Source organism: Coenobita brevimanus, chromosome 111, assembly GCF_032717465.1.
Source record: "Coenobita brevimanus isolate Jiangsu-jjx chromosome 111, ASM3271746v2, whole genome shotgun sequence".
NCBI lineage: Eukaryota > Metazoa > Arthropoda > Malacostraca > Decapoda > Coenobitidae > Coenobita > Coenobita brevimanus.
In genome coordinates this window covers 5,839,690-5,863,411 of record NC_137064.1, presented here as the reverse complement: position 1 = coordinate 5,863,411, position 23,722 = coordinate 5,839,690, and the positions used below count along the sequence as shown (strand labels likewise).

The following is a 23,722-nucleotide window of genomic DNA, read 5'->3' as shown; positions in this document are numbered from 1 at the left end:
GCTCGTACCCAGGTAAGAGTGAATGGAGATTTGAGTGATGAGTTTTCCGTGAATGTTGGTGTGCACCATGGGTCAGTTTTGAGTCCCATGTTGTTTATCATGGTACTTGAAGCCCTCTCACGTGACTTTAGAAACGGACTAACATGGGAGATGTTGTATGCTGATGATTTGGTGTTAACTGAAGCGAATGAAAGGGAAGCAGAGGAAAGGTTTAGGAAGTGGAGAGATGGTATGGGGCACAAGGGCTTAAGGGTAAATGCAGATAAAACAAATGTGATGATATCTAGGGTTGGTGGCAGTGCTATCAAAGACGAGGGACAGTGGCCACGTGTAGTTTGCCACAAGGGCGTGGGAAGTAATTCCTTTTTGTACAGTGTTTGTGATAAATGGGTGCACAAGAGATGTAGTGGTATCAGAGGTAGACTGCGAGATAATGCGGTGTGTCGGGGAGAGCAGGTGGTGATTGCCAGGCATGAAAGGATTGAACTTGCTGGTGAATCTCTTGAGTGTGTGGAAGAGTTTTGTTATTTGGGAGACATGTTGTGTGCTGGAGGTGGGGCTGGAGCTAGCTCTGTGACTAGGGTGAGAAGTGGTTGGAAGAAGTTCAGGGAGCTCTTGCCTCTCCTGACATTGAGAGGACTCTCCTACATGCTAAGGGGTCTTTGGATGCAGCATATGTTTAGGAGTGTAATGCTGTATGGTATTGAGACCTGGACAGTAAAGAAGGAGGATATTCACCGGCTCAGACATACAGAAATGACAATGATTAGGTGGATGTGTAGTGCGTCCCTGCGTGCAAGGTCTGGGGGGGCTGGGTTTACAATGGAAGAGTTGAGAGATAGGATGGGACTGGAGTGTATTGGTGTTGTGATGAGAAGAGGTAGATTGAGATGGTTTGGACATGTGGAGAGGATGGGGGATGATAATTGGGTGAGGAAGCTGAGAAGTGTTAATACTGGGGATAGGGTTATGAGGGGCAGACTAAGAAAGACATGGTACAAGGTCATTAAGTGTGACCTTAGGGTTAAGGGACTGAACAGGGAGGCTGCAATGGATTGTGCAGCATGGATAGCCACCATTAGGTGACCAAGGCCAACGCATGCAATCATGTTGGAGCCTTTAAAAATGAAAAGAAACGAAACGACCTGGAGGCATTTTGTCTGCGGCCACCCTTTGCGGGATTAGGGCGTCGGGCTATATAGATAGATAGATATATATATATACACACGTACAGTATATATACAAGCGTTTCATAATGCCAAAAGCCCAAAGTTTGCATTGGGTGGGGGGAGCATGGCTTTCAGCAGAGACATCTGGTATTTTGACTATTCAGATATGGCAACCCTATGGATGACTCCGTCACTGATGCCTGTCCAGGATGTATCACAGCACTCCATACTATTAAGCACTTTATGGAAGACTGTATTACACACAATCACCTACGCCAATAACAAAACATACACTCCTTGAGAGCTCAGTGGGAAAACTCGGTCTCGGCCATGGCCTTCCTTAGGGACTCGGGGCTGTTCAGCCAGACTGCCTAGGGAAAAACTATTACTGCTACTACCTGATTACCCCTTTCAGGGTAAAATGAAAAACCACTGTAAAAAAAAATGTCACTATAATGAAAGTTGAACTTGAAATATGTCCATAGGACATGAATGCCCTGCTGTGGGTTATCGGGAAAATGAGCTAAATGCAAATTCAAGAAATGTGAGGTCAAGGTCATCAAAGTCTGGCATGGTTGAAATGCTCTCATTAATACGTATCTGTGTATGACATTTAATGAAGGCATCTTTAACAGTTTCTTTGGAAATGAACTAAACACAAAACTGGACAGATGGACATGACCGACAGTAAATGTCAAGGCCATATACGTGGTGGGGTATAAAAATTCTGACACAAGGCTATTCATACCTGGGGTGGGTAGTAGGTCTGGAGGAGTCCTAGAGTGAGACCCTGAGGCGTGAGAGAGGGCCGGTAGAGGAGGAGGAGGTGCTTCTCAGAGAACGTGAGGAACACACCCAACATAACACTGTCACCTTCACCAGCACTACGGATCTGGTGCCTCTGGGCTGGTGTTTATATAAAAGCATAAATCAGTAAGTAATTCCCTCTTCTGTCGGAAAATGGGTCATTCTTTTTGTCATCATATTGTTTTCTACTTTACAGGTGCACTTCATATTATTATTATCTTTTGTTCTCTACTGAAAAGAAGCTGACTAATAAGCATAAGTCCAACAAAACAAAGCAGTTTTCTAAACTCTTGCATACAAAGCACTGTAAATAATTCCTTTTCCACCTATTAGGAAGTAGAATTATGATAATACTGAAAATAATGAACAACAAAATTGCTGGTCTGATAATTCTTAACTTTCTTCTGTCCTATGTACTATCACCAACCAAAGTCCTGTCACCTCTTCTGCTTCTCTCTTTATGAAGTTCCAAAATCCTCTATTGCACTGAGTGTTCCACTTTATAGGAGAGTTCTCTGATGTATGCAGGAATATCAATGGTGAACCTTCATGCTGTGTGTACTGATGTTCATTAGTCCCACTGCCCTCATCTAATTTATTAACACACCTGGTAGTCTAGCACATCATGACACTCCAACCAGATGTGGCCCTTGAGGGTCCAGTTCTGTGAGGTGATTGGAGTTTATTGTTCCCATAATACTACACGGCAAGCAACTGGTCATTCTCATCATAAATGTCTGGAATAAGACGCTTAGTCCCAGGTCCCTACATTCTTATTGGTACAACAGCAAATTGGATGATAGATGGACGGACTTTGAAAATTAGTCACTTGAATCTGTAACATGCAACACTAATGACACTGATCTGCGACCAAATGAAAGTATCACTGTCAGATGCTGCATATTCATCATCATCACCATCATCATCATCATCATCCGGACTTCCTTTCCCACCCAAGGGCAGCGTGAGGAGTAGCAATGTCCAGACAGCCGAAATTTGCCCAACCCAATAGGCCACGCTTCCATTCACTCATCATTCAAGCCCCCGGAATCCTGGCTCCATTGGATATGCCAAAAACATTCACCATGCTCAGCAGCTTCACACAAACGTATCCAACTGAGTCAATCCGGACACTGCCACGTTAAAAGGGGTGCCAAGATCGCTGATCATGCACTTCTCCTCACAACATTCATCCAGCCAGCTCGATCTCTTGTCAGTTCCCTAGCCTCACCGACTTCCAAACCTCCTCCTCCTCACACACTCATCCACCATATCTCTCCACCAGCTCCTTGGCCTACCTTGCCTCCTACCTCCTTCAAATTCACTCAGATATACCTTATTCACCACTCTATTGTTATCCATTCTCTCCACATGACCATACCATATCAGTAAACTCTCTTCAGTTCTGGTGTCCACCCACTGACTTCCTCATTCCACACCTCTCACGAATCACATTATTTCGTATCCTATCCACCCTCTGTACCCCAAATATATTCCTCAGCAGTCCCATCTGCACTGCTCTCACTCTTGACTTCTCATTTTCATGCCACACCATAGTCTCACATCCATATGTTAAAGTTGGCACTAACACTCTTTCATGTAAGCCTTGTGCAGCTGCAACGCTCAAGCCTCTATTTCCTATCAAGGCCTTCTTTGCACCAACCACTTTTCTTCCTTGTGTCACTCTACATTCAACTTCTTTTGCACATTTTCCTCTCTTTTCTATCACTGTACCCAGGTATTTGAACTCTCTCACCAATTCCAGTCTCTCTTCATTCACTGTAACATCACATTGGGAGTCACCTTCTCTCTCAATGACCATCACTTTACTCTTTTCTGCATTTACTCTAAAGGCATGATGCTCACAGACATAAGCAAAACTCTGCACTAGCCTACCAAGTTCTTGTCCGGTACTTGCAAGCAATACTGCATCATAAGCATACAACAAATTTGAGATATTCCATCCATTACCATTCATTACCAACACCATCCCTCTCTCTATTACTCATGTTTTTACTTCTCTCATCACCCCATCCATATATATATTGAACATCCACGGGGACATCACACAACGTTGTCGCATGCCCACACCGATTGTGAACCATTCACTTGGCTGCCCATTAACCCTTACACATGCTTCGCTACCATCATAAAAACTCTTGACAGCATCTAGCAGCTTACCATCTACACCATACATGCGCAAAACTTTCCACAATCCCTCTCTGTCTACTTTGTCGTATGCTGCATATTCACAAGGACAAATTTTCAAATCCAGGGCAAGAGAAGTAGCAGAGGTCATGGGACTTATTTTGCTGACGGTACAGTCAAAGGACAACAGTCAATCAATTACTTATTTTGCTTTTCACCTTTATCTACTGGCTAACATTCCAAGACAGAGAGAGGTTTGGTATATTTTTCTGCCCACAGATGATTCTTTAACGCATCAGGGTTACGTGATGGACATGTACTGAGATGAAATATTCACAGCAGAATAACAGGCCAATTTCTGTTTCTGACTGTACATTAGCTAACCCTCCAAGCAGACATGATGCATCTGGGAAAAAAGTGGTGGACATGTCATAAATGTGAAACAGACACAATGGAAGAGCAGGATGACTTCTGTTATCGACTGTCCTGTACAATAAGCTAAAGTTTCCAAACAGGTGAACCAGTCTGAGCGATACCTCCTGGAGTGAGCTTGCGTCCATCCTCTGCAGCACTCTCAAGTGTGTCAAGAGACAGAACACACTGTAGGCGAGTACAGGACCAGGCACGGACACGAGCATCACGACATACACCCACTGCCACCGCCTCTGCCCCCATACCCACCACCACCACACTGCTCACTGTCTCACACCCCTCAGCACCCCTGAAAGCCAACAAATTACATTATGTTAATGTCCATACATAAAGTATGTCCTCTATATACTGTACTGTAAGTTGCCTTTTATGACATTCTTATTTGTTCTTAGTCCTTCACCTTCAATACAAGTACTTACTCACTTGATGTAGTGCTGTCTACTTTTTCCTCCACCTTTATCACTTTTTCTGTGTCTGTCTTCCTCTCACCTTAGTTCTTTCAACCTTCCTGTTACTTTTACTACTCTTCTCTCCACTTTAGGTGGCCTCGTGGTTTCCCGTAATCGAGGAAACCATTTACGCTGGGTGATACCCATATAACCAAATAATGGGGTGATGTGGAGCCTACTATGATGCCCTTGTTAAATGGGTGGAGAGACACAAATGTGACATCCATCCCGGAACCAAACCTTCACACCCTTCTCCATGTCTCGCTATGGCGAGACGCTGTCTGCTGTAAGGGTACATCGATTCACTACATGGGACAGCCCTGGTGACTGACTGACTGCAGTAGATGGGTCTGCTCAGACAGACAGATTGATGTTACTCTACAAAAACACCAACTTGCTATCTTCTTTTTTTAACATCAGAACATACCATACAAAATTTCACCAAGATTGGCCTACTGGATCAGATTACTATAACTAGTTTTACTGATTTCAACAACCAGGACACATAAAACTGGAACTGGACCAGATCAGATTACCGGAAAAATATGAATCAGACTGCCTGAACCGAAATGAACTGGATTTTCACAAGCTGATTCCAACTCTAGGTACAACAGTGAATTTACTATGTTTATTAATGCATGTTCTGGACATTACAATCTGATTCTGATGCTTTCCATGTCCTCTTGCAAAAAGAACCGTAGTTACAGTACGTTACACTCTGTAAGCTCATTTGTGAATCTATTTCCTGGCTATTAAAGTACAGTTCTGATGGTTCCTTTGTCCTTATTGCAAAATTAAATTATGGTTACAATACGCAAATGACTGCACATTTATATGTAAATCTTAACCATAGTCCCAATTCACTTCCTGCACTATGAAAACATGACTGTTAAGTGATCATAAGTCTGTTTAAGCATTTCACCCCACGATGCCAACTCAGTTACTACAACTACAACACATTTTCCACATGCATTTCTCACCCTATGCTGCCCTGCACATCAGTTGCCCCTCAGGATCCATAAAACATAGCTTGAATGTGTTAGGTGTTCAAGCCAGCCACTACAATACTGTACAGAATGAACATGTCAGGGATTGCACGATCACCAATGTTGCAATTTGCGATAAAAAATAATTTTAGGCAATAGTTTTTAGACAATTTGTAATATTTTAAAAGTTAACAATGGTGGTTAGGTACAGCTTGCTAAACCTGAAGACAGAAACTAATACTGTATAATGCAATATGAAAAAGAACGAAAAACAAGAACTGAAAATAAAAATAAAAAGTCTGCATGTTGTTACGTAAAACAATTGGAAATAAAAAAATTTGTTCGTTGTGCAGTTATGGAATCTTGAAAAAATTGGCTACACTTTTTTTGAGGTCAGGACTAACCCTGCATGAATAGCATGGCTGCATCCCTAAGTCAGATGCGTGCAAGGTGACTAGCTACTACAGTACACACCTGAACATGCCAGGAACAAAGCCAGTGAGAAGCCTGTTCACGATGGAGGTGTTCTTGATGATGTGGGTGGTAATGCCAGGTGGGGCATGGTGCTGTGGCGGGAGGTGAGAGGCGAGGGGCGGGGTGGGGGACATGACAACCACCAGCACTGCCCCGCCTCCCTGACCCAATACAAACACCGCCTCTCCACCACCGTCCTCACCACCGCTGCTGATAAGATGGGTGCCAGCTGTATGTGGTAGACCCTCTCCTAAAATGACAAAGACATCAGTATCAACATTTTTGTCATCATCACAATACCATTATTGCCATTATCAATACTGTTATAAACATTATTATTATCATCATTCTTTCCCAAATTCCACATAAGAGGTGGTGTGAGGATGGAGTCAAAAACAAAGGAGAATCAACATTATCATTATCATCATAATCATCACCATCCATCATTATCATCATCCCAACCCTGGACTGAGCAATGTTTATGCTTGGTTGACGTCAGCCTTACATTTCCTACCCACTAGACTGGTCACACAGAAGAAACCGTTAGTAGTCCAGTCCACCGTTATCAGTCATAAATGTAAAGAAGCACAACTGAAGGTCTTCATAAATTAACTGCACCGACCTTTGCAAAAAAAAAGTGCAAGGCTAACCACAGTCAAAAGCACAATGACACAACACTACAGTGAAGAAAGTCATGGAGGGCATGATACTTTTTCAAAGAAAATATAAGCTGTTAACTGGGTGTTGTATAATACACTTCTCTTTTTCGTTCATCAAAGGCCTTCACATAAAGCACCCATACAGTAGGGTCTCTGTAACACAATATGTGGAACCTTGTGGTAAACCAAGCACATGGTACAACATGACATATATTTACATGTAAAATAGGGGGTTAAGCTCTGTAAACCCCATATTTTTCCTAAAAAATACATATTAAGACTGGTTATTGTCAATATGTCTACCCTGGATGCCTGCGGCAGTGTGCTTACATATGATCTCACCAACTGCATACATCAGTGCATTCTACTCTAACCTAACTGAGAAGCTTTGCCCCCTAAACCCATGTAATTATAACCACCTAGGACTGCCACTAAGCCTAGCCTTGAAAGCCACCAATACCTATCCCATCCTAACCAACCCATGAGAGAAAGCCACCCAGCATTGCGTATTTTGTTGTGAATTGCTTGCAGTACATTCAGTTATAAAAATTACTTACACAAAGTCAAACTATTTCTAAAACGATCATTAGTCATCAATAATAAGGGAAAAAATACATTGCAACTGTCAGCACAGACTGACTGCACACAACCTTAGTAAACGCAAGTGCAGTAATCTTGAATAATAAATCAATCAATCTTGTACGATAAAATTATTTGAAAACATAATTCACCAGAACTGCACTAAAATAATTAACATACCTAACTTTTTATATCTACACATAAACTTCTCACTACTGTGCTGTAAAAGCTGAGTTTTCTAATACAAAGAACATCAGCTTATAAGAAAAGACAATGTTCACACTCATTGCACTAGATGCAATAACTACTAAACTTTAATTCTCCATCATCATTAACCTCTTCAGTTTTTTTCATTTTCCAACAAAGAACCTATCCACATTGTAAACACACCTGATATAAATGCTACGTTCCTCTCATTCACATTAAGCTCCCATACCATATTCTATTTCATCCAATATTTTTACTTTTTCCTCTGGAAAAAACGCCTTTCCTGTGTTCTTTGACTTTCACTGCATGAAAGAGCACTTTCTGGGCACTTAGTCATCATAATTTGGAACCACATGGTCAGAGTACTGATATTAAATGAGCAGTTAGAAAATAGGCTTCTAGTCACAACAGCAGTTAAAACAACACGGCTGAGGCACGCAGGAACTCGACATGCATTACATGGGTCATCATGGAACCCTAGCAGTGACTGACAAAAGCCCAACACACATGTAAACAAATGCAATCATCCAGAAATCAGATACTTAAAGGTACCCACTTTGTTTCTCTTGTGCAACAAGATATTATTGATTTATCAATAAAGGGAGAATTCAAATGCTCAAGTTATTTTAACACTGTTACTTTCCTGTCTTCAACTGTGTCCCTACTGGACTGTCTTATCATTACCATTATGAGAGATGAAAATTAATATAGCCAACTGCATCTATTTCAGCAGGGGCCATACTACATGTTATTAATAATCTAAACTGCCTACTGGCAACATGCAGCTGGGGTGGCTCAAGTGGAAACCTCCCTGTCTCACAATGCATGAACCCTGAGCCTAGGGTTTGAATCCAAGTCCTGACACACTTATAAAGTGGATGCTGGTAGTGTGCTCTTTCCTGTATTCACACACAGTTGGTTCAACTAAAGGAATATACTGTACAGACTCACACAACATAACCATCACAAAACTTCAACTTTCACACGCATAATTCTTCCTACAGACTCCCCTACTCCATCGGTACTTCATCAGCAAGGAGAAGGGTTACTTTTGACCATCATTTTCCCTCTGGGGAAAAGTCTGGTCCTACAGTGGACCTAATACTGACTGTCAGATAAAAAATATTGGCAACGTACTGAATAAAAATGGCTTGGTTACAAATCAGTGCCATCACTGGATTCAGTGGTAAATGTTACTAGTATGACCACAACTTCAGTGATTTCACAACCACAAGGTGCATTTAAGACTGTTTAAGTGAAAGACCTCTGTATAGTGAAGGTGAAAACTGACCTGCAGCTGTGGCATTGAGGAGGTGAAGGTGATGGTAATCTTTCAGTGTGTGGAAGGTCAGGTCACTCAGGATGGACTGCACATGCCCCTTCCCACTCTGATGGGTATGTGCAGTGAGAATTAGGTGTAAGAAAAACACAGTTACAAAAATACACCAGTTATAGTACATTTTTTAACAACAATTAGTGGCTATTCCACAATCACAACTTCATATGCAAGTACTGAACATCTTATTAGACAAAACAACAGGAAAATGTACTGTATATACATTAATCAGTTACAATGAAACTGTATCATTATTAGTCCACTTATTTTACAACGGCTGACATTGAGAAACTGTAACTACTAGTCCACTTATTTTAAAATGGCTGACACTGCAAAGTTGAATTATTAGTAATCCACTTATTTTACAATGGCTGAAAACAAAAAGACTGACCAGATGGATACTTCAATTGCAAATAAGACAAATATGCATATGTCAAATATTTGTGTTTCTGCTAATTGCAGCAGAGTACAGTATTTGGTCTTTTATCCCTGAGGTCACACTATATGACCTTTATTAATCTCTTCACTACAAGAGATCTTTCCTAAGCTGATACAAACATCTGGATGTAGAATGAATAAAATTGAAAATACATAATTAAACTGAAGGGGTTCAACATATAACTTAAAGCACATAGTGAATGGATGGGAAGCAGAGGCAAGGAGGAAGTTGAGAGAAGGAAGAGAGAGTTATATATAGAGAGGAAAAGAGATCCACTCACTCAATGTAGTGCTGCTCTCGGGTGTCTGCCCTGTCCTCTCCTCCTTCCTTCTTCCCTTCCATCTTCTTCTGTCTTTCTTTCCTTCATTCTTTCCTCGTGTTTCTGCCTACGGGTAACTTTACACTCCCTCTTCTGTCTTTCATTCCTTCATTCTTTCCTCTTCCTTCTGCTCGTGGGTGGCTCTACACTGACTGACAAGCCAAATGGTTTCCTGTACACCGGGAAGCCATTTACTGCGCTAGATGGTAACCATATAACCAAATTTGGCGCCTGGTGGTTTAGTGGGTAATTATTGTGCTCCAATCGGATTGAGCCAGTGAAGGTTTATATCCAAGGGATGGTTGGGGTTTATTGCTCACGTAATGCCACTCAGGGATGAGTGAGGCTGGTCACTCTCATCTTAAATGTCAGGACCAACTGCCTAGTCCCGGGCTCCTACGCTCCTCATAGGGCAACGTAGGATTGGATGATGGATGGATGGATGGAAAAGAGAGGTGAAAAGATTAGTAAGAGAGTAAGAAGAGAGTGGATGAGGAATTTGGAAGGAATTTGAGTGTAAAGTCGAGAGAATGTAAGAAAATGTTCTGGAATGAGGTGCATAGTGTTAGACAGGGTGATAAATATGTTAGTAGGAGAGTGAACGATAAAAATGGTAGATTGCTAGTGGAGAAAGGAGAAAAAGTGCGCAGATGGAGTGAACACTTTAAGGAACTGTCACACATAGACAATGAAAGTAATGTAAGTATAAGTGGCTGGGAGAGGGAAGGAGGTGAGAAGGGAGAAAGAGATCAGAAGGATGGAAGTAGTGGATGCAATGAAGAAAGTCAAAATGGGAAAAGCCCTAGGAATTGATGGAGTGTGTGATGAAATGCTGAAGCATGGGGAAGAGATAGTAGTAGAATGGACATGAAAGATGTGCAGATTGGCCTGGGAGGAAGGTAGAGACCCAGAGGATTGGAAGTCTGCTATAATTATTCCCCTGTACAAAGGAAAATGGAAAAAAGAAGTGCATGGTAATTACAGGGGCACATGTCTTCTGAGTGTAATAGAAAAAGTATATGGTAGGATACTTATTGACAACGTTAGGGAAATAACAGAGAAATTAGTTGGAGATGAACAGGGAGGTTTTAGAAAGGGTAGAGGTTGTTTAGATCAGATATTCATTCTTAGGTCTTTAGTAGAAAAGTTTCTAGAGAAGGGAAAGACATTGTATGCAGCCTTCAAGGATTTGGAGAAAGCATATGACAGCCTTCAAGGATTTGGAGAAAGCATATGACAGAGTGGATAGACAACGAATGTGGAAAACATTAAGAATATATGGAGTAAATGGGAAGTTGTTGAATGCCATTAAGAGTATGTATGAAGGTGCTAAGGCTGCAATCATGTGGACAGTGAACTGAGTGAATTTTTCTATCTAAATGTTGGACTGAAACAGGGATGTGTAATGTCTCCATGACTGTTCAATCTGTATATGGACAGGTTTATAAAAGAGATACAGTCTGTCTTGCCATGTGACTCCACAGGCTCCTCTCAAATAACTCATTTCCACTGCTCTCACTCTTTACTTCTGTCCCTCCAACAAGGTTCAAACTTAACTTCCATACATTAGAGTTGGTATCACAATAATGTCATGCAGCAACTTTTTTATTTCCATACTCACATCCATGTTTCTTATCACTGCTTTCAAAGAACCAGCAACCTTTCTTCCTTGCTGTAACCTTTCAAGCACATCACCCTCTAAACTGCCATCCTTACTCATCGCTCTACCTAAGTACTTAAATGCGCTCACATTTTCCATTTCCTCCTCATCCAACCTCACTGTACATTCACTGACTTCACCTCTCTCAAAGACCATAACTTTACTCTTCCCTACATTCACCTTTAGATTCTGTTTCTTACACACTCTCTAAAATTCATTCACTAACACTTGCAGCTCTCCTTCGTCGTCACTTAACAATACAGTATCACCCGCAAACAACAGTACATGGAGTTTCCAAACACTGCCCCTCTCATTAGGGCTGCTCCAACATCCACTGCCCTACCTTGAATCTCTTTTATAATCCCACCCGCCTTAGCAACTTCATACATACTCTTCACGGCATTCAACAACTTCCCATTTACTACATATATTCTTAATACTTTCCACATTCCTTGTCTACCCACCCTATCATATGCTTTCTCTAAATCCATAAAGGCCGCATACAACTTCTTTTCCCTTTTCTAGAAACTTTTCCACTAAAGATCTAAGAATGAATATCTGATCTACACAACCTCTTCCCTTCCTGAAACCTCCCTGTTCTTCTCCAACTATTTCTGCTGTTTATTTCCCTAACTCTGTCAACAAGTATCCTACCATATACTTTTCCTCTTACACTCAGAAGACAAATGCCCCTATGATTACCACACACTTCTTTTACCCCTTTTCCTTTGTACAGGGGAATAATTATACCTGACTTCCAATCCTCCAGGACTCTACCTTCCTCCCATGCCAATCGGCGTATCTTCCATATCCATTCTACTATTACCTCTTCCCCATACTTCAGCATTTCACCACACACTCCATCAATTCCTAGGGCTTTCCCCATTTTGACTTTCTTCACTGCTTCCACAACTTTCATCCTACCAATTTCTTCCTCTCTTCTTACATCCGTTCTACCAGCCACTTATACTCCCATTACTTGCATTCTCTATGTTCAACAATTCCTTAAAGTACTCTCTCTATCTGCTCACTTTTTCTCCTTTCTCCACTAGTAATCTACCATTTTTATCTTTCACTCTCCGACTAACTACTTTATTACCCTAACTCTCTTTACCTCTTTTCAGAAAATTTTCTTACATTCCCTCCAATTTACACTCAAATTCCTTCCAAATTCCTCATCCAGTCTCTTCTTACTCTCTCTTATTATATACACTGTACCTACACACACACACACACACACACACACATATATAAATATATATATGTATACACAGTATATATACATCATCATCACCATCATCATCAGCCGTTTGAGTATCCACAGCAGGACCGGCCTATCTCGACTGAAGTTGGGACGATACAGCCAATGTATTTCTACCAAGTGGCTTAGGTTGTCTGGTAGTGATTGTATGTAGGGTGAGAAGTGCTTGTAAGTGTAATTGTAGTGTTGGAGTGGCTTTGGATTGTGTGTAGTCTGTGAACCAAGTGTAACTGGCATGCGCAAGCTGACTGGGTGTAAGTATACTTTATAGTAAGTGACACTGGTTCAACCACAGCACCCCTTGTGTCTGCCAATGCAGTACGTGGCTGGGTGAACACTTCCAAAGTTTATTACCTTGGCGGGGCGCAAACCCTGGTTCACCCGTGTACAAAACGCACACTCTACCACTGTACTACAGAGGCTCCATATATATATATATACTGTATATATATATATATATATATATATATATATATATATATACTGTATATATATATATATATATATATATATATATATATATATAAAATCATCTTAGGGTAGGGTGAGGAGAAGCACTGTCCAGACAGCCCAAGTTTGCCCAATCCAATGGGCCACAGTTCCATTTGCTCACCATTCAAGCCCCCGGAATCCTGGCTCTATCTGATACACCGAAAATATTCATCAAGTTTTGTAGCTTCACAGAACTTCCAGTTGACTAGTGCAGTCTTACTATAATCTGTCATTACAACTCAGCAATCATGATGGAGAGAGGTCAATTTCAGGCCAGGATGAAGGAAAAAAAAATACAGTAAATGGGTAGGACACACACACACTGTACACTGTACTGCACCATTTATTAACCGTATTTCAGTATAGCCAACAAAAATTCGGTGGGCTCAGAGGCATTCAATAAATAAGAAATCTGTTATACTGAGGTTTGGTACAGCGAGGGTCTCCTGTACAGTGTTTCCTTCAGTTCCTTTCACACACACTGCACATATACAAACCACTTCAGGCTACTTATCCCCATATAAATCACCTCACTAACACTCTCAGTGCCAATGTAATTTTACTCATGCATTTGTTCTGTCCCTCTGCAAGGTACTATAGTTCTGTACTTATCCTTCTGATCATTCTCATATCAGTATCTCCAAATATGCAGCCATCTTCATCTTTCCCTGCCCAGATTTCACCAAAACAAACCATTACAATTATAAAAAAAATTAAGCTTATGATTTTCCTTCAAATTTTTTTTAAAGTGACCACAGGACACTACTTTCTCATGCATGAAGCATATAATTTTATTTCCATATGGAGAGTCTTTTCACTGTCATTTTGTAAACAGGCTCTCTAAATGTCTTCCAAATAATACAAGCTCTTGTATCTAAGCTTCTGCACTACCTCCCCTACACTATTCTAATTACTCCAGGATATGTCAGGCATGTGCAAGATGGCTAATACAGTATAATGTATAGGCCTACATACATAGACATGTACACACCTGTGAGGTTTGAGGATGAGGGAGTCGGAAGCGGTGCACGGATGATACAGTGGCCAACAGGATGTACACATACTGATGGGTCTCATGTATGCTCAGGCCTTCCAGCACTGGTGTGTCAGCAAACCTGTCAGTACCACCAAGGATATGACATCACACCACTGTACAAAAAATGTACAGTAAACCTCTCAATTATCCGTCATTGCGATATCCGGCCCAACAAAACGTAAGGTACTGCTGGCTTGGCTCCATTAAAGCAATATCTGGCGAAATCATGCAATTTCTGGTGCCGAAATGGGACGTAACTGGCGGTTCTATGCAATATTTGGTGTCAAGGTGTTTCAAATGGCTCAAAAACAGTAGCCAACCAGCTCTGTATTACTGCACTGTATCATTACTTTATTGTACAGTATTTTTGCTTAATTTTCATCTTTTAAGCATGGGAAAGTTTCTAGGATTCAGGGTCGAGACGGATAGTAACGCAATATCCGGCTTGATGCTGACTACTGAGTCAATGGGGGGTAGTATGCAACATCTGGTGTTTCACATTATTCGGCATAAGGATTGGCTGAATTACACTGGATAATTGAAAATTTACTGTAATGCCACACTGCTACAGGCAATCTTTGTTAAAAGGTGTTTTTCTGACATCTTTAACTAGTTGCAAGTCTTCAAAAAAAAAAAAAAATAAATAATAATAATAATAATAATAATAAAAAAAAAAAAAAGCTTTCTAAAGTTCCACTGCTACCTACTGGATGAAGTTGATTTGCCAGTTCCTCCAATTTACAGGGACAAATGTATGAGAAAAGTTGGGATATTTTAAAACACATCTGACATAACCAAGACTGTGTGCACCTCTTTCTCAGCTGACATTCATCCTGAAGTCATAAATGATGGAAAATGAGACAATAAAAATAAAAGTGCCGACGAATGGGATTCGATCCGCATCTTGATAGTGCAATGGCCTGTAAACGGGAGCCAAGAATTTTCTAAGCCTGACTGGTGTCTGAACAAGTGAGTGCTCAGTTTCATTAAGTATTCTAATGCTTCTTGGTATTATCTACACCAAGGACTGGTAAACAGACAGGACCTGATAAGACAATATTTCATATTATCAATGTGACACAAACACTGAGAACTTCTAATGAACAAGATTTTTGATTAAGATATTAAAATTACTAATCATATGGGAAGTCCTCATTATCAACCACCATTTTCCATTTATGATGTTCTGCTTTGCTAAATAAGTTCACACAAAAATACAGAAAAGCTGCTTATTAAAGTTAAAATGTTACCTATGCAGTTGCTTAGCCAGTTTCATCCAAATGACAGCAGAAAAAAGCTTTGAAAATTTGAAACACATTCCTGACATGCTGTGCAATGAAGGGCTGCCTCTACTAATTCCATATTTTATATTTTATAATACTGTTTCATAAGCAGTAGTTAGTGATGAATCAGTACCAACCTGAGTTGAATGTGGTTGTGTGTGAAGTCATGGTCGAGACTCTCCTCCCACAGTTCCACCACGTCATGACATACACGCCTGCAACACAACCACATAACAAATCTTCAACCTCACAAGCCTCAACATCAACACACAATATTTGTGTTCTTTCTAGACCCACTTCACATTACCTACCAGAGTCAATCCATCAACCATTAAAAATAAATAAATAAATAAAAGAAAAAAATCACCTGTCAGTTCCCTAGCTTCATCAACTTCCATACAATACCTCACTTTATGCACTCATAAGAAATGCATAACTTATATTAATCTATTAAACTCTTCCTACTACCAGACTACAGCATTCTAATTAGCTTAGGAAAGACAGCTTAATAAAGAACTTCAAGTCTTCAACACACAAAATATGGGTGAGCCAAGGAAGAGTGCGAATAAAACATGACACACGGACCAGAAGAGGTAGCGGTTGCGTGTGGCTGAACAGAGGGGTTTGAAGGCATAACCTCCACCATACTCAGGAACTTTGATGTCCTGTAGTGTGCTCTGTGCTGCACCTGCCAAAAAAACAATACATAGTACAGTACTACATTATTTTCCATACAATCTTATGCTAATGTACCAATATGGTATAACAGCTTCTAATGAGTTTTAACACAAATACTCCTGTGCAATACATACATTCAGCTTTTCATTTACCAATAAAAAACTCCAATGAAACATGCTGTTACTTGGTCAGACAATGGCATTCACATTAAAAAATAAAATAAAATAAAATAAATACATATTCAAATGACATTTCCTGTGTAAATGACATATAATTCTAACTCTAACAGCTATAAATGGATTAAAAACATTCAAAACATTATGCTACAGAAAATTCCTTGGAGACACTATTATGCTGAAAACAATGGAAGTTGCCATAATCACAGATAAAGGTTGCCAACATTAAGACCACAGATTGCCAAGATTAGATTTGAAAGATGATAATTTCATAGATTACTATAGATCTTCCTCGGCTTGGATGGGTTAATATTCATGTTTTTAAGAGCTCACTTCACACATTAAAGTGACTTACTTTATTACAGTATACTGTACATTACTGTTGTTACAATCAGACTATTTTATTCTGTCGTAGAGATACTCCTGCAGTGAAGGGATCAGAAAATATCTCCAAAAAAAAACTTCAGGAAATAATACTGAATATTCTTATCTGACTGTATGACAAGAAGCTTTCACCGACACTTTTAACTATGTAATTTATTTACCTTACTACATTACTCTCCAATGCTTTTCACTGCATTCCATGTGAATCCGAATTTCATTTCTTTGGCAATTTGATTAAGGAGCCTGCAAGCCATTACTGCCTGTGTTCCATGTAATTAGTGTACATCAGCAGAATGCTCCAAAGATATGTAACTATACACAAAAAAACAAACTACCATTATTCAGCGATTATGTTGTTCACTGGAAATGACGAAAATGCCAATTAGGGGGCAGGGGTGACCCTTACTTACACTGGGTCCCCTGTAGACCATAGGATAGAAGTTACCAATGCTATGCAGGTTATACTGGAAAGAGTACTAAATGAGGTAATTATTGGCCAAACTGGGTGGCTCTAAGTATAACATAGACAGTTTGGAAAGGTTTTGAAATCTGAGCTACTTTCAAATTGAAAGCGATTTTTTAAAATAAAGTATAAATTTTGGTTATTTTGTACCTAAAACCCTTGACAGCGGGAACAAAATGTGTTAAAATCCTATAGCTGATACCTCAGCAATTAAGACAAGTGGCTTAATAGTGAGTTAGTCCAGAAAACATGGATTTCACAATTTCAGCCCAGTGGCCAAACTGAAATTGGGCTCTGTAGAAAAAAGGTACTTGATGTGCAGTTGTTACCCAAACTTTTTTTTAAAGGCCCTGGTATTTAGACCAAGAATATATAAAGATCTGCTCTAACAGAGAGAGGCACATGAATGACTCCCCAGGGCCAGGACTATACAGTCAACTCACGTAATTTATGGTTACCGGTATTTTAGTCTTTGTCCCTACCATGACTTAGAAATTCCATGAATGATAAATAACATAACTTATGGGAAAAATTACTTATGAGTCTAACCTCTCAGCAAAGTTACCCCCCTACCACCATGCTAACACTGACTAGTCACCTGCAAACACTAATGTCATTAAAAAGCAGTATGTAATGCATTATGCATTTTTTTTTTTTTTATGCAAGGAAGAAGAAATCAAAGGCCAGGAGCCAGGAAACTGGTCCTTCCAAGATAAAAACAAAAACAATACAACAGAAAGCCAAATTCAAGATCTGTTTATTTTGAGATGCCTGGACACACTGCATTTGAAAGAATGGAGATCATAGGAAGTAGGAAACACAGACAGAGGGAGACAGTTCCAGAGTTGACCTGTTGCACAAATGAAGGACTAGGAGTAACAGTTAACTCTTGCATCAGAGAGTTGGACAGAAAAGGGGTGAGAGTTTGTTGCTAAATGGGTTTAACACAACCGTCGTAGTGGTGGAGAGGTGCAAGCAGATAGTTCAGAGGAGCAGTAACCACTGAAATAGTGACTGAAAAAAGATACAGATGCAACAGTGCAGCGAAGAGACAGAGGTTGAAGGAAGCCAGTAAGAGAAGGAGAGTTAATGAGGCAAAAAGCCTTTGACTCCACCCTGTTCAGAACAGCTGGATGTGGGAAGCCTCCCCAAACATGACAGTTGTACTCTACAAAGGGGCGAATAAAACATGTGTACAGTATAAAGTCAACAACTGTGCAGGGGTAAAGAATGTACGGAGTCAGCTTAACACACCTAATCTCTTAGAAGCAGAGTTTGCAAGACAGGTAATATGATCTTTCCAAGATGAATCCTGAGAGAATGAAACCCCAAGCATGTTTAAAGATGATGCGGGAATGAGCTGGATATTATTAAACATCTGTGGGTACCCCTGTGGAAAATTTTAACGGGTTGATAGGTGTATGAACTGAGTTTCTGACGCATTACAAACAACAAGATTACTTTTACCTCAGTAAAAGCCCAGTCAGACATGAGATATGCCATAGCCTCATCCTTTGCTTGTTGATGTAACTGCTGAGATGGATGCTGCATGATGCAAATGGAGAGTTGAAGGGTGTAATCATCAGCGTATGAGTGGATAGGGTTAAATGTACAGCTTAGAAGGTCAATGATGATTAAAAGAAAGAGAGTTGGTGATGGGACAGAACCCTGACGAACACCATTACTGACAGATCTAGAAGAACAGTGGCCACTCACAACAGCTGTTATAGAGCAGCCAGAAAGAAAGCTAGAGATGAAGGCACATATAGAGGGATAGAAACCGTGAGAAGGCAGTTTGGAAATTAAAGATTTTTAAGCCAGACTCAACTGAAAGCCTTTGAGATGTCAAGTGCAATGGAAAACCTTTCACCCGAGTCCTGAAAGGAGGATGACCAGGAGCCTGAAAGGAAGATGAGAAGTTCGCCAGTTGAGCATCCCTGATGGAACCCATACTGACGATCAGAAAGAAGGTTGTGACAGGAATAATGCCTTAAAATTATTCTTGTCAAGAATAAACTCAAAAACTTTTGAGATATAGGATGTTAAAGCAATTGGGTGATAGAGGGTTGGGAATGGTCACCCTTCCTTCGGACAGACTGAATGAGGGCAAACTTCTAGCAAGAAGGAAAGGTACAAGTTGATAGATAAAGGTGAAAGAGTTTACCTACGCAGGGTATAAGCACAGAAGCACAATGAACAATACTGTACGGGTCTTACCTGATTCCAGCTGATGACAATGCTTAAGTGGACGGAGGAGGGAGAGGGGTTCCAAGGCTTGAGGCAAACTATGGGCTTTTTGTGGTAGCAACGGGGACAACAGGGTGGCCTAGTGCACCCGCTTGCCGGTAAGCATGGGTGGGAAGTGCTGTAATTGGCTTTTTGTGCTTGAATAGCTACAATTGGTTTCTAGTTATGACTAGCATAAACAATGCTGCAACCTGGAAAACTCCTTGGAAATGAGTCACTTGGGGCAGTGACCATGACTATCAAATTGATCAAATTGAATACCGCAAGGTACGAAGCAATCACAGTTTGGCAGAAAAAATACTGTCAATTAGAAAACCGTGACCAACGAACTCAAAATACACGTAAGTTGACCATACCTATACTTACTTCAACCAGTCATAACCCATGCTTCTCAGGTTTCATTTAACCACACTCCAGGTTTATGACAGCATGTGAATTTTAATTAGTTCCAAAATGGCTAAGATGAAAAGAGGTCAAGTTGTTAAGTTAGATGAGGTTAATATATTTTCCTGATATTTTTAATGGATTCTGATTAATCATGACCTAAATTTCCACAGGAAAAAAGGAAATTATTGAGACAGGCTGAGGTATATGACAAAAAGGAGTGATTGCTGACTGAAATAATGGGATGCGACGATATACTATATGTATATATACAGTATACCGAATTGACAGTCATTTAACAAACTGTCACCAAATCTGCACTTTCAATTGGAAAATATTATAATTCTTATCCCCATATACGTTCAAACACACTTAATTATCTGAATTCGGTGAAAACTTTGTGTTTAATTTAACTGTTAATAAAAAATTAGGATTCAGAATGAAAACTAGCTAAAGTTGGCTGAAGCGTTTCACCTTTAGCTCAACAACTCGTCTTGACAGACTTGAAGTTTGTATAAATACAGTATTGATTTAAAATGCAACTACATATATTTGTACTGCAAATCAACACTGATGCAAAACAGAAGTCAGTCATGTTGGAAAAATAAAGGGGAAATACCCACTAACTTTAGCACATTTTCATTCTGAATCCTGATTTTCTATTAACAGTTAAATTGAGCACATTTTTCTTACCGGTTTTCAGATAATTAGGCATGTATGAGCCTATAGTGATAAAAATTATATTTTCCTATTAAAAGTGCCAATTTGGTATTTTATTGCACAGGAAATAATGTGAAAATTGCTCAGAACACACTGAGAAAATATACTATAGTCGCGGCATGCAACTCTGAGGATGTTATTATCGTGCCCTGGCAACCTACCATTCAAAATTGCGTCTGATTTCGTGCATAATAGAGACGCATGTGATTCGGTTATAATACGTTTGTGTATATAAATATCTGAGTATAATATTTTTGTGCATAATAATGATTTTAATATGATATGATATGAAATCGGACGCATTTTTGAATGGTGGGTTGCCAGGGTACGACAATGACAACCTCAGAGTTGTGCGCCGTGACTATAGGCATCAAGAGCCGGTGGATCACTTTGTATTTACTAAGCACTACTGGTTGTCTTAAGTAATGTGAAAGAACAGTCACAGAAAAGATCCCCCAATATGGTTAGACAATGCCAATTAAATACTGAAAATCATATCTGATTATGGACAGAAACAATATTTATCCCAGACAACCTGTGGCTTCACAAAAGTATAACTGTACTACATGAATGGCATCACTAAATACTGAACAACAATTAGGTTAAGTTCTGTACTGTACTTTTCTACTTAAAAAATGACTGACAACCTAACCCAACTCTCTGGGGTGATGCTGTTCTGAATAATTACCCAATAAAGGGGGTATCACACGGTACCTGAAATCATGGTTTGCCGAAGAAATCATGGTAACCGCCCACGAAACTGTGGTAGCCGCCAAGGATTTCGTGGGCAAAACTGGATTTGGTTCAAATCCATTCCTGCCGACAATTTCCGGTACAAAACATTTTCTCTGATACCAGAGCAAGCTAAATGAAGAAATTGGAGGCTACTTTGCAGTATTTTGTTTATTTTTAAAAAGTTATAATTCCATCCTAGAGTGCCTATTACTTTTCATTATATACTGGTATATTATTAATTATGAAAGCTTAAATAACCTTTATATCGTGCATGGGTGAAATAACGATGTTGATAATTGTTGTTTACATTGGGAAGCAGATACAGCACACCACGCTGGTGAGGAGTACTGTATGTAGGCTATCTCACCGTTCATTCAACACTGCAGATATGATGGCATCTGGGCAGATAGTATGGAAAAGGGCTACTGAAATCACCCTCACTGAAAAAATAAGGCTATTCCCTTGCCATGGGAAGGCGGCTCCACAGCCACCTTCTCATGGTTTTGGCCACCACTGCTTCTTTCTTCTCAAGTGCCACCACTGCAAGAGCCAATGCAGCAATCACTCTCCCCTCAGCAAATTCAAGAAAAGCCATGTTGTATCTGATACGTGTGAGACGTTGGGACAGACTCCGGTATGCTTTGTTTACATTTTTGCTGACCATCACCAGCATTCGAGGAACGTGTGATAGGGTTTGTGCCTGGTTCCAGCAAACCAGGAACACGTTCCATCAGCAAACCATGCTTTCAGGTACTGTGTGATATCCCCTTAAGTGTTCCATTTTAGAAACAGCCTACCAAACCAGCACTGATCCATCAGTTGAAATGGTCTACTGTAGTGGGTCTGACTTCATGTTTGATACTACAGACAAGAACAAATTATGTACATCAATCAACTGAAATAATCTCTGATTTCTTAGAGTGGATAACAATGCTTTTTACCTTGACTTAGGAAAAAGTAGGAGCAAATATAAGAATGGAGTTCCTCCAAGCTCCAGGTACCTTGAAACCAGCCTTATGCCCTTCCTTCCTAATCATACCTGAGAGCCAGATACTCTAGAGGCTACAGTGTACATTATTACCTGTGTCTATGGTGATATTCCGCCACTGCAGTAGGGCTGACTGGTCGGGGATAACCTCGCGGAACCCCAGTTGCTCCGCCATGTTTACCTTTGAACCAGCCGCTGTCACCAGGCCCGTCTTGCTCCTGGGATTGTCCGTACCATATAACATTTGAAGAATGTTGCGATGATTCTAAAAGCTTTCTGATTATCCGATTTAGATCTTTTGTTTATATTCTATAATCTTATACATTTAAACATTACTATAGCTGTGGCCTTTACTTGTACTGGACAACGTTTTTGGACAAGTTGGTCCCCGGCACCTGCAATGTTTTGAAAATAAAGCACTATGATTATTTGTTTGCTGGTCGTTTTACTGCCACACATCATCTCAAAATATTTAAAAGATGCCATTCAAATTTCAGTATAGAGGTTCTTTCCATTTTCTCAAACTATTTTAACCCTCCGATCGTGCGTTATACGGTTTCTAGACAATTCCCCATCAAAACAATTCGCCGTCAAAGTGATTCCCCGTCTCTCCGTCATTCTATAAACATACCTAATATAAATTAATGAATACTGTAATCATGACTTTTCATGGAGAATATCAGAATCTATGCCTATTCAATATCGTTAACTTTGGAACCCTTATTACAAGGGCTGGAGCCTTCTTCACCGACGAGAGTCGGCCTATTCCTAAGATCAAAGAAGCTTGACGTTTCACTGTCCATAGATATTCTTCTTCCTCTTCTACTTCTCATTTCCTTCTTGTGGCTAATATTTCTAAGATAAGAAAAAGAGGTTTGATGTGTTTCTCTGCCCGTAAATGAATCTCTTTCCTTTTCTACTTCTCCCTTCCCTCTGCTGGCTAATATTCTTGAGGAAGGCTTGGTGTGTTTCTCTGCCCATAGATATTCTCCTTGCTCATGTACTTCTCATTTCCCTCTGCTGGCTAATATTTCTAAGATGATAGAGGTCTGATATATTTCTTTGCCCAGAGATAGTCTCCTTGCTCTTCTAATACTCATTTTCCTTTGCTGGCCAATATTCCTAAAATGAGAGTCTTGGCGTGTTTCTCTGCATATAGACAGGGGGCAGGGTGGCTCAGTGGTAGAGCGCCTGACTGGAGACCGAAAGGT

General features: G+C 40.1%; 1 protein-coding gene across 1 annotated transcript in view; it reads right to left on the bottom strand.

Moving 5' to 3' along the window:
- The window catches only part of Nup160 (nuclear pore complex protein Nup160), a 78,796-nt gene extending 56,103 nt beyond the window's left edge, over nt 1-22,693 (bottom strand). The window contains 8 exon segments of the mRNA XM_080286514.1: nt 1,918-2,075; nt 4,661-4,845; nt 6,466-6,715; nt 9,202-9,298; nt 14,409-14,532; nt 15,874-15,951; nt 16,322-16,424; nt 22,605-22,693. Of these exon segments, the coding sequence (XP_080142640.1) occupies nt 1,918-2,075; nt 4,661-4,845; nt 6,466-6,715; nt 9,202-9,298; nt 14,409-14,532; nt 15,874-15,951; nt 16,322-16,424; nt 22,605-22,686 (1,077 nt within the window). The 5' untranslated portion in view covers nt 22,687-22,693.
- Nucleotides 22,694-23,722: the final 1,029 nt, after the last annotated feature.